The sequence below is a fragment of the Arvicola amphibius genome, chromosome 12 (genome assembly GCF_903992535.2).
Source record: "Arvicola amphibius chromosome 12, mArvAmp1.2, whole genome shotgun sequence".
Lineage (NCBI taxonomy): Eukaryota > Metazoa > Chordata > Mammalia > Rodentia > Cricetidae > Arvicola > Arvicola amphibius.
Window position 1 is genome coordinate 64,248,074 of NC_052058.2, and position 12,763 is coordinate 64,260,836.

Consider the following 12,763-nt stretch of genomic DNA (forward strand, 5'->3'; position numbering starts at 1 on the left):
CATTCCATGTATGCTATATGGCAGACATTTTCCAGAAAAGGAAAGACACAATGCTGTTATTTGAGGGCAAACAAGCAAGTGTATTTACTGCTAGAGAAAAATTCATGACCAAAACAAAAATTACAGTTTTGGATAATTTCTATCTGCTACCTTGAGCTTGACAGTTTCTCTAAATCCGAAGAACTTCTGATCAGAGCAAAACAATTGCGAAGATTGATGAATGTAGATTATAAATGTTATCATTTCGAAGATGAGAAATCACAGCCAAGCAGTGTTTTCTAAATGATCAGCACCTAATGTTTATAAACTCATATATATGGGGTAAAAAGAGCTACTCATAAGGAAATATAGACCTGTGATTTTTTTAGTATGTTTATATGAAAAATTTATTATTATGGTTGCAGATTCCACATTGTACTGACTCCTTTTATTTATTTTTGCAAAACTTCTTATCATGGTTTGGTATTATGTTGAAGAAGAATGCCCATAATTATTTGAAAATACAATTAAAATACTACTGCTGTTTCAACCTTCATATTTAAGTCCTGATTTTCTCTTAAATATCAGCCAAAATAACTACAGAAATCAATTGGGTATAGAAACATAAAAGAACTGGCTCTTGTATTCACCCAGTTTTTGGGGACATTTGAAAAAATGCAAAGACAGTATCAATCTTTTAGATTTTTATTAAAAATAATTATGTTTCATTAAAATATATTTTAATAACAATATGTGATAGATTTTAGTTTCTAATATAATGCATGTTAACATAACCCATGTGAATATATTCCCAGTAGTTATTCAGTCTCATCGAATCTTGATAAAAAAAATTGATAATTTTAAGGCTACAAGGTAATATCTAGTCTCAAAGTGATTTCTGCTGGAAGTTTACTTTGGATTCTTTCTAATGTTTCTAAAATTATTTAATTTTTGTAATGAGGCCAGCATGTAATGTCCTTAGTATTCTCAAAGGAATGGGATATAGCAAATCTAAAATTGTTTCTAATTTTGCTATTAAAAGTCTTCTTTGTAAGTCTGTTGTGCTTTTCCCTAGTGAATTTTAAGTACTAAAAATAATTGGAAGTCAGAATTAGAAGTAAGTCACTAGAGTCAAAAGTGAAGATTGGCAGAACTGTTAAGGTGAAATAGGGCAAACCCTGAACATGTTCTGTTCTTTTAATCCTCAGCCTGCAGCCTTGCTATTGCTCTTTCAAGTAACCAAGGGAATGAGGATGGGATAGAATGACTAAAATAAATTTATTGACTTTAAAAGAAGGTTGGGGATTTGTTATTGTTGCTGATGGTTGTTTGTTTTTGTTAAAAGTGTTTCTTAAATCTTAATCCAGAAATGTTAAGCAGAACAAAAACAATCACTTATCTTTGTGTCTTCTTCCATAGAGTTCATAAAACTATTTTTTTTTTTTTTTGGTTTTTCGATACAGGGTTTCTCTGTAGCTTTGGAGCCTGTCCTGAAACTAGCTCTTGTAGACCAGGCTGGTCTCGAACTCACAGAGATCCGCCTGCCTCTGCCTCCCGAGTGCTGGGATTAAAGGCGTGTGCCACCACCAAAACCCTGCCGGAGCTGAGCAGTAGCTCAGCCTGTTAAGTGTGGCGCTTGCGAGTCCGAGGGCCTGGGTTCAAATCCCTTGTCTGGTCCCGTTGTTCGATTCTGTCACAGAGCGTCGTGGGCCATCTGTGTCCCATGTGTGAGATCATGGGGAAAAAAACCCTGCTGGAAATAGTTAAAAAATTAACAATACTGACCTCTGTAATGGCTAATCAATCTCTCATTTTAGACAGATTTTTAAAAATTTGTCTAAATTTTTTAGTTCATCCTACATTTATCAGTGAACTTAAAATGACTCTTGGTGTCAATATCCTTTATTGTTCCTTATTTCACATACCATGAAAAAACTAGAATAAAGTTCAGCTTACACAAAGGGAAAATGTTGGGAGGCTTACAGAAATTATTCAGGATCACACAAGTAATTTATTTCTTAAGTTTAGTGCTAATGTAGATTTATGAATTATGTCATCAATATGATAGCTAAGATTCTGATTTTTAAAGGATAGGGCTTATTGGTGCCATCGTGCTTTAGTGTCATACAGTGGACAGTTTGGGTTATACGTGACTAATTTGTGTAATAAAGTTAGTCACTTGAATAAAACTTGTGTAAGTCACTGTGTTTCTATTTAACATAGACCTGTTTCTCTCTGTTTAAGTTGTCTTTATATTTGACTCTGGAATCAAGCCTCTGTTGAGATAAAATATAACTCATTTATCTAAAGCATATGATTCTGATCAGTTTTGATATAACTTTTAACTATAGATAAGAATATTATGTACATGTCCAAAGGATTAAGAGTGTATTTAAATTTTTCAAATCCTTAGGATAAATTAGGATGCAGTTTTAACATTAAATAAAGACAATTAGACTAACAAAGAAAAAGCTATAGGTATGGAATGGAGATTCTGTGAATGCCATATGTAACTACTATGTATTTTACAGCACAGATAGAAACAGGATGCTGAGGCAATACTTTCCTATGAATCAGTACTATGTTTAGCCAAATTCTTGGTATTATTGGTTCATAGATCTTGAGTTATTTTTGGAGGCATTGGTGAGCTCCCTAAAATAAGACATAGTTAAATAGACCCATAGAGGCTAGGAATTTAAGTCAGAAAAAATTGGAAGGTATTATTTAACACATACAGAATTTGAAAGGAGAGATACGTACTTAAGAGCTTTGAGTTGTATCTTTCTACACATATCTTCCTTAATTTTGCTATTTGGGTGATTACAACTTGAGATAGCTAGAAATCATTTGCATTTATTGAACTCAGTGCCATTCATACATGCTACTTAGGATTTACAACAGCCTTGCCCATGTAGGTATTTGTTTTCTAATGTCTTCAGTTTAGATTGCTTCTGTAGCATACCTTAATAGTGATAAATAAGGCATTTGAAGCGATTGTTTTTTGTATATTCATAAAAGGAATTAGTCCTTTGTGGCCAAACAGCTTTTAGTACATGTAAGGAACTATCATAAAATCTTTATTTAATTATCTAATATGTAATTATTATTAAGGTATATTCCACACTTCATAATACAAACGAGTCAACAGTTCATATTAAAGCACTTTAAAGGAGCAAAGATAATAGTGATCAATTGGGACTCGGTGATTGTTAACACAGTTTGTTTTAATGTTAGGCACCCTCACCTTTTAAAATGGCACGGTAGTAATGCATCTTTAAATCTTCCTTTAAAGAAATCATTTTGTGTGTTTTAAGATCTTACTGGCCTCTAGTGGTAATGTGATGCTATAGTTTAAGTAGCTCCAGTTCTTGTAAGTCCAGTTTGTAGAAGTAGCAGTCCACTCTTAACTTTGCTCACTCCATTTTTTCCTTTTCCCTTCCCTTCCCTTCCCTTCCCTTCCCTTCCCTTCCCTTCCCTTCCCTTCCCGTCCCTTCCCTTCCCTTCCCTTCCCTTCCCTTCCCTTCCCTTCCCTTCCCTTCCCTTCCCTTCCCTTCCCTTCCCTTCCCTTCCCTTTCCTACCCCCCCCTTCTCTTCTCTAGACAGGGTTTATCTGTGTAGCTCTGTCTATCCTGAAACTCTTTCTATAGACCAGGTTAGCCTCAAACTCACAGATATTTACCTGCCTCTACTTCCCAAATACTGGGATTAAAGGCATGCACCACCACTGCCTGGCTACTCATTCAGTTCTTGATTCATTGTATATTCAAAATGTACATTAACATCCTCTTTGTCCAAAGGCTAGAAATCTTTTTCCTTTCTTCTTTTTTTATTTTGAATAGTATTGGTTTAGCTCTGAAGCAACTTCCTATTGTTTAAGTCTAAATACCATGTGTTGTTTACAGTGTCAAGTTTGTGCTGTTTTCTTATTGTGTGTTTGAGCTTCTCTGCAGATTGTAGAAACATGTTTTTCTTCATTATAATAGTTTGGGATTCATGTTTAGAATCATGTCTGTTAAGTTACCTTTAGAGAATCTTTTATTTCAAATACTGGTATACCAGGTATGAGAATGATAATTTGTTTTTCTCTTTTGCTATACAGATGTAAAAGGACCACCCACCCATCGTCTATCTTGTGGTCAGTCACCCTACACTGACACAACATCATGGGAGAGGAAGTACTGCATTCTCACAGACAGCCAGCTGGTGTTGCTCAACAAGGAGAAAGAGGTAAGATGCAAAGCTACTATTCATTTTTAAGCACATTTCTGAAGTTACGTGCTTTTTCTTTGTTTTTTGATAAAGTTGCATTGTACAAATATAGGCTCTATCAACCATAAAGTACAGTCTAAATGGGGGCCATTGTCATAATGATTATGTTGCTGCAATGAAATAGCAAGTTCTGCAAGAGAGGGCTGGATTTTGAATAAGAAAACACTAAAATTCATATTGAGTTGATAAATTTGGAATGGGAAGGTATTAAGTTGTGGAAACCTGGTCCTACAAATGATCTAGTGGGACTAAATTGTATCAGCTTACTCCTGTGCTGACTAGTTGTATGTCATCTTGACACAAGGTAGAGTTATTTAGAAAGAAGGATCCTCAGTTGGGAAAATGTCCTTACTAGATTGGCTTGTGGGCAAGTCTGTGGTATATTTTCTTGATTGATGTGGGAGGGCTTAGCTCACTGTGGGTGATGCCACCCCTAGATGGGTGGTCCTGAACGGTATAAGAAAGCAAGCTGAATATGTCAGTCCTTTCTGGTCTCTGCATCAGCCTCCAGGTTCCTGCTGTGTTTGAGTTCCTATTTTGAATTCCCTCAGTGATGAACTGTGATTTGAAACTAAGCTGAAATAGATCGTTTCCTTCCCATCACTTTTGGTAGCTGTGTTTTATCATAGTAGTAGAAACCCTAAGTAAGACAAAATCCAATGAAAGCAGACTGCACACTCAGCAGATTAATGGAAAGATTTTGATAAATGGATAATTTAAAGAAGTGTGGGAAGAATAAGGATCTTAGCAAATGATATAGAAGTACACATGAGCTAGCAGTAGCAGAAAGCAGCTATAACTATAGTTCTCAGGACAGTGGATGAAAGCCCAATTTTTATAGATCAGTGAACCATAATTGCATGAAGAAAAAGAGCACAGCCTGTCCCAGATACTAATGGGAATCCAGAAAGAAGAGAGAATAAACACCCGACTCTTCTTTTTTTGAGATCAGTGTCCCTCCTGGCCAAATCTTACTTGAAGACAGAGAAGATTGTTTTGATGTGTTCTTTATCATTGAGCTTCTTGAAACCCATAAGGGAGAGATACCAGAGTGTATAGATCTAAGGCACATGGGTTGTAATTCACATGAACATTATGTTCTAGGGACACTTTCTATTCCTCTAGAGCAGTAGTGATTCTCAACTTTCCTGAATCTGTATATAACCCTTTAATACAGGGATGAAGCGCAGTTGGAAGATTAGGAGGACATGGATCCACCCTGAATGCAGGCTGCATTCTTATTGACTGAGTTCCTGAAGAAAGTCAGCAGGGAATCAGAATTCATCTCTATTTCTGACCGTGGGCATCAACTTGCCAGCCACCTTATGCTTCTACCACCATGCCCTCTCTGTCATATGGACAGTGTTCCTTTAATCTACAAAACTAGCCAAACTCTTCTCATTTAAGTTCCTTCTCGTCAGGTGTTTGGTCACAGAAACATGGAATGTAACTTCAGATATTTTCTTCCTTACCTTATCTTTTTCATCACTATACTAGTATTTTCTTGTATTTAAAACAGAACAATTAAAACAACTTAAATTGTATTATATAGGCTTTCATTTGTACCTCATTTCTTTTATTTTCTTTTAGCAGAAAATATTAGAAATATTAGAATTTCTAAGTTCATTTTCTATTTCTTTTTTGTCTTCATTTTCCTCCATTCTTCACACCTTTTCCAATTTCTCTCCTTTTTCTTTTTTAATTTTTTTCCTATTTTTCCTATTTTTTTTATTTTTTATTTACAGTGCTTTGCCTTGTAATCTAGATTGACTGAGCTTGCCATAGCTCAAGATGTCACTCCTAGGTCTTTCCCCTCTTACATGTGTTCCAGGTAGACTCTTCTTACTCATGCAGATCTAAAGTTGTTCTTGCGAGCTCACTTGTCATCTCCACGCTGTCACCATCAGAGCTGAGTTCTTACCTTATTTGCTCTGTTAATCACATTGCTTCTCTAAAAGTAATTTTCTTCTATTGGTTGCACTTTTATTTTTCTTTCTTCTTGCCGCTTGTAGTTTCTTCTACATCTTCTTGTTCTTGGTTTTGTTTTTGCTTTTTTGAGACAGGGTTTCTTTGTAGCTCTGGAGCCTGTTCAGCAACTAGCTGTTGTAGAACAGGCTGGCCTTGAACTCACAGAGATTTGCCTGTCTCTGCCTCCTGAGTGGTGGGATTAAAGGCGTGAACCACTACCTTCCAGCTTGTAAATCTTCTTTATAAATTTATTCTCTCTTTGTGAGAACACCACACACACAGTTCAGTCTTGCACCTCACCCTTTCCTATGGGATTTCATTCAATCTTATGACTTAATATGTCCCTCTAATGCTTATGATTCCCAGTTTTATGTATTAAAGACACATCTCTCTTCTCTAGACTCATATATCTGTTTGCTTCCCTTCTCCATCATGACTCATGCTGAGGCCTGATTTTCACTTCTAAATCTTGGAGAGGTCGTTTCATTCTCAATTGAAAGTGATTCAGTCCTTTCAAGTATTAAAACCCAAACTTCCTCAACTCGCTACAATTCCAAACACACTGATTTCATCACTATTTTAAAGCACTTCAGGCATGTTCTTGTCCCAAGACCTTAGACTTTTTTTTCATTATCGTTGTTGTTCAAGCATTCTTTCCTCAGGTATCATTGCTCACTTTTTCTCCTACAAGTCTGATGATAGAATATACAAAATAATCCCACACTAGTTCAGAATTACTTATAATAAAGAGTAATTTATTTAGGGGAGACTTACCCATCGCTGTCCTAGATCATAGTCTTCTTCTCGAACAGGGAACAGGAACAGAGTCTAGTAGCCAGAAGCAAGAGAGTGAGTGTATGCCTTACAGTTGCATTTATAGTATAAGAGACCACGCCCAAATGGGCTGGTATCTTAAAGGCTATTGGCCAAAGGAGCTCCTGCAGCACCTCCTCCTCTTTCTTTAAATAAGAGAGTTCCAAACCCAATAGAAAACTATGTATACTGGGAACAGATATCAAATATAAAGTTAGAATTACAACCAGCATAAACAATATTAAGCAAGGAACCTATCTTAATGTTTTAACAACATTCTATCCTAAGGAGTCAAAGTCTTGTATTGGAGATGGCTTGGCTAGATTCTAAGATGACGGTAACTACAACTATCTAATCTTCGACCTTATCAAAGGCCCGAAAAGGGAGATAATATTACTTGAGTAGACAGCAAGTGCAGTCAAGATGATAGAGATAACTGGCTGCCTGTGCAATCACCCAAAGTCTCATTTGCAATATTGAAGCAACCAACTTTGACTAAGGCCTAGAGTAACTGACAGACCATTTTCAGAGGCAGGCAAATTTTCAAAACTGTCTTATCCTGTCTTGGCAAGACTTGACAGTCTTTTTTACGTGTATTCTGCTTGTCCAGTCCAGACATTGTGCACTTTGTCAGTGGTCGAGGCACGGGCAGTTCCTTGCCCAAGGCCAGTTGTACCCAAACAAACTCCAAGTGGAGTATCTTTGCTCAACACTCTCTCGGAAATAGATTGGTGCTGCCAAGAGCAATCATGTCTCACGTCAACAGAATCATAAGTTATTTAAATGCTATCTACAGCTCTTTGAAGTGGTTGAAAGTTACCTGTCTATGCAGAATACAATCTCCATATATCTAAAGGACTTAATTAGTCTGACTAAAAGTATAACAAACACGACTATTGACTTATAATACTTAATACCTATATAACTTAAAGATTAATACTTTATATAAGAATATTAAAAAACTATGCAATAAAGGAGGACATGACCTCAAAGTATAAACAGTGTATAAATATCCTGATCAGAGGTAGAAATACATAATCCAATATGATAAATAATATGATATCCTAAAATTGTATCAATATACAAAATGTCTTAAACAGAGATGGAAACATGCATGCATACAATATGACAAAATAACATTGCATCGGTGTACAAATATTGTAAACAGAAATAGGAGCATATTCAATATAACAAATATAATTTGAACTTGTATCAATATAAAGAAACTATATCAGTATAAATTGTTCATAAATAATGGCCCACAAGTATTCACTCCATTACTTTCTATTATTATTATTGTTGTTGTTGTTGTTATAAGTTCACACTAATCTACTTATCCCATTCAGTTTTCCTCCTTTTTTTTTCTGAGCCCACTTAATTTCTGCCCCAACCCCCAACCCCATACGAGTAATAATCAACCCTAAAATGGTGTCCCTAATCCTGAGAACAAACTTTTTTGGGAGAGGGGACGTCGTCTTCTAGAATTACTACCAGCTGTCATGGAAGCAATATTTTATATATGGGATCCTGTAAAGGTAAAATGATGGTTAAGTTTCAAGATTGCTGTTTTGTATAATTGCAAATAGATTCTGAGTAGCCGATAGGGTTTTGTTTGTTTTGTTTTATTTTTTTAAGTTCTTATTTGGAGTTCTGGCCAGAACGTTGTAAGAAGGTGCACCATTTCCACAGCTGGTACCCAAAAACCTGTCTCATAGTAGCATCATGACATCATATCAACCAGGTGAAGTCATTGTAGTGGGACCCCATCTTCTTCCTGGAAGCTTCAAAGATTACTGCAGAAAAATTTACTGTTCATTGTAGAAAACTTAAACATTATTCATATAGACATATATTCAACGAAAGATACAATATAGACAAAATGAGCATGGAGAAAAGTAAAATATTTCCTTATAACCTATCTTCTTTCTGTCCCATACCAGATGGCTCCTGACATGAGACAGACATTCTGAATTTTCCTTTTAACAACATGCTTGGATTTAGAGGACAGAACCATTGTCCAACTTCAAAGCCAGCTCTTATTTTTAAGTAGAAATGTATATATGTCCAGATAATCAAATTTTGCCATGCAGATAATACAGATTTCTCTTTGCTTGTTGATTCTTTCTGGATAGCTTTCTTTTCATCTTTAGGCATCCAGGTGTCCAAGGTTTCTCCACTTTTTGAAGATTAATATTTTCCTGCAAAGACAAAAACAGAACCGTGCACCAACCCTTATGAGGTTTTCTTACCACCTGTATGACTGTCACGTCTGTAGATGAGCTGTCATTTCTCTTTTTCAAGAGGTTTCTCTTTTTCATGCTGAATCTTTATTTTGATGGTATCCACAGCTTTTTTTCTCCTGTGGAAACAAGAGCAAAACCCCTTCCCTAACATAGCAGATCTCCTGGCTTACATTGTAAGGTCAACACAACCTTGAAATACACCAGCTGATTTAATTCAGAAGACTTTTTTATTATACAATGTCTCTTTGCTGCTGTTATCCCTTTCTCACTACTGTTAAGAAAATTCAAGGTCTATAAAGCATTATGTAATCTATTTACAGGGGTATTTTCCATCCCTTTCTGTTTGACATATTCTTTATAGTTCAATTTGATCTTTCTATAACTGCCTGACCTGTAGGATTGTGTGGTATACCTGTTTTATATTATAATAAACAAAAAACTGTTTCTTTTTATTAGAGACATGCTGAACCATTATTTGTCTTTATTTGTGCAGGTATACCAATGATGGTCATAACTTCTAATAAATGTTTGATTACTGAATCAGATTTTTCTGAGCTCAAAGCTGTTGCTCATTGAAAACCTGAATATGTGTCACTGGTATGGTGTACATATTTTAGTTTTACAAATTCTGCAAAGTGGAACACATCCATCTGCCAGATTTCATTTTTTTGAGTATCCTTTGGGTTACTCCCTGCAGGTAGTGGTGTTGGTTATAGAAAGAGCAAGCAGTCCATCTCTTTATAATCTCCTTAGCATGTAATAAAAAACTTTTTCTTTAAACCTTTGCTGTTGACATGATTTTTTTAAAGAAATTCTGAGGCCTTCAACACATTTCCAATCAATAATCGATCAATTTCTACATTACTTTGTGTTCGAGGACCTTGCAGACTCGTATGTATTGGATGTGTGTTATGTATATGGAACAAGCCTATTCCTGATTATGTCTTGAATCTGTATGAGTAATGAAGTCAATTCTGTATCATCTGGTGTAAATTCAGCTATTTTAATGTGCAAGACAACTCTTTCTGCATGTTGTGAATCAGTAACTATATTGAGAGGTTCTTTAAATTCTCTTAGTACCATGAGAATAGCCTATAATTCTGCCTTTTGGACAGTATTATAAGGGCTTTGTTCCACTTTACTTAAATCTTCTATTTTGTAACCTGCCTTTCCCTATTTATTTGCCTCAGTTAGAATGTACGGGCTCCAGTTATTGGTGTGACCCATACAATGTGGGGAAGGATCCAATTATTCTCTTTATAAGGTTAATTCTATTACTTTTGGAATAATTGCTATTAATCTCTCTTTAAAAATTAGCACAAGCTCTTTGCCAAGGTTCATTATCTTCCTATAATTTTTTAATTTCATCAGTAGTAAAAGACAATATAATCTCTGCTGGGTTTATACTTGCTAGTTGACAAAGTCTGTTTTCCATTTATAATTATTTCCAAGTCTTCTTCCACATAAGTTTTTAATTTTTTTTATTTGTTAAGTACACAGTGTTCTGCCTGCATGTATACCTGTAGGCCAGAAGAGGTCACCAGATCTCATTACAGATGGTTGTGAGCTACCATATGGTTGCTGGGAATTGAACTCAGGACCTCTGGCAGAACAGCCTGTGCTCTTAACCTCTGAGCCATCTCTCCAGCCTTAAGTTTTTAATTTTTTACTTTTAATTTGTTTATGTGGTAAAAATATCCATTCTAAGATAGTATCTTCCCTCTGCATTAAAATTTCTGTAGAAGAAATTCTGGAAGGCAATATGACAAATGCAATTTAGATTTGGATTCACCCTATCCTCATGTGCCTCCTGTAATTTCTCTTCAACAGTAATCAATTCCTCTCCCGCTTTAGCTGATAATTCTCTGGGACTGTTTAAGTCTTTATTACCATCTAAAGTTTTGTTTAGATCAGGTGTTATCCCAACAGCTGGTCGTAGACTGGAAATGTCTCCTAATGATCTTTGAAAGTCATTAAGAGTATGTAATTGATCTCTCCTAATTTGTGCCTTTTGTGTTCTAATTTTCTGTAAACCTATTTTATAACCTATTTAATTGATAGAATCTCCTCTCTGTATTTTTTCAGGAGCAAATTGTAATCTTCATTTAGGCAAAAATTTGTTTACTTCTTCAGACATTCTTTCTAAAGTATCTATGTTTGAATCAGATAGCAAAATGTCATCCATGTAACGGTAAATTACAGATTTATGAAATTTTTTTTACGTATTTCCAATGGCTGACTTACAATTTATTGGGATAGGGTGGGGCTATTGAATATTCCTTGTGGAAGTACGGATTATTGGTATCTCCTAGTAAGTTGACAATTATTATAAGTAGGCACTGTGAATGCAAATTTTTCTCTGTCCTTTTCTTGTAAAGGTATAGTGAAGAAACAGTCTTTTAAATCATTAACTATAAGAGACCATCCTTATGGTCATAGAGAAGGCAGAGGAATTCCAGATTATAGAGGGCCCATAGTTTGAATTACTTTGTTGACAGCTCTTAGATCTGTCACCATTCTTCATTCACCAGATTTCTTTTTAACAACAAATACAGGAAGATTCCAAGGGCTGGTTGATTCTTCAATATAGTGAGCATCCAGCTGTTGTAAAGCTTGCAGTTTATCTTCTGGTAATGGTCACTGTTTAACCCATATTGGTTTTTCAGTTAAGCATTTTAAGGGTAGGGCTGTTGAGAGTTGCTTTGTGTTCTTGTACAGCCTGACTGGCTGGTGACCTTTGTGTATAGTACCTTATAATATTCTTCCCAGAATTATGAGTTTCTGGTACTGCAGCAATGTTAATTTGGATGTTTCATTGCTGGAGCAGGTTACGACCTCATAAATTCACTGCAATATAGCCACATACAGCCTCAGCCTTTGTCTCTGTACTTCTGTCCCTGTGCATTCAACCCATCTCGTGTTTTGTTTCACTGACATAGGGTTCCAATTTCTAGTAATTAAACACCTGTCTCTTGAAGAGGCCAATGTGGATGCCAAGATTCTGGAGTAATGATACTCACATTGCACCCATGTCTATCAAACCCACAATTACAATGCCATTTATATACACTCTTAGCTTTGGTCTTAGATCATTTATAGAAGTCTGCCAGAGTATATGTTTCCTAATTCCTATTGAAATTTTTTGATTTATCCTCCATGTTTATTTCACCATACACAACATTATAGTTTTTTTTTAGAGATGGCTCTATATTTTTAAATTTTCCTGGTGAGACATGTCCTCCACAGTGACTGGGAATGACTGGACCACTTTTCTCGAAGGCCCTTCTAAGGAGTTTCCTGATGGTATCAGGTTGTCTTATCTGTCATTTGTTAATCTGCATTCATTGGTCTAATGTCGACCTTTACCACACCTTCTAGATATACCTGAAGGCTGAGTCCTCCTATTCTTGCCATTCTTAAAGGAGACATTATTCCTAGGAATTCCTTGTCTACAATCCCTTCTCAGATGTCCTATTCTACCACAATTAAAA

General features: G+C 35.7%; 1 protein-coding gene across 2 annotated transcripts in view; it reads left to right on the plus strand.

The window, feature by feature from the left end:
• The window catches only part of Rasal2 (RAS protein activator like 2), a 293,856-nt gene that overhangs the window by 122,262 nt on the left and 158,831 nt on the right, over positions 1–12,763 (plus strand). For both annotated transcript variants that reach the window (XM_038348684.2, XM_038348685.2), the window contains exon 2: positions 4,079–4,206. In XM_038348684.2, the coding sequence (XP_038204612.1) occupies positions 4,079–4,206 (128 nt within the window). The remainder of the gene's footprint in view (positions 1–4,078; positions 4,207–12,763) is intronic.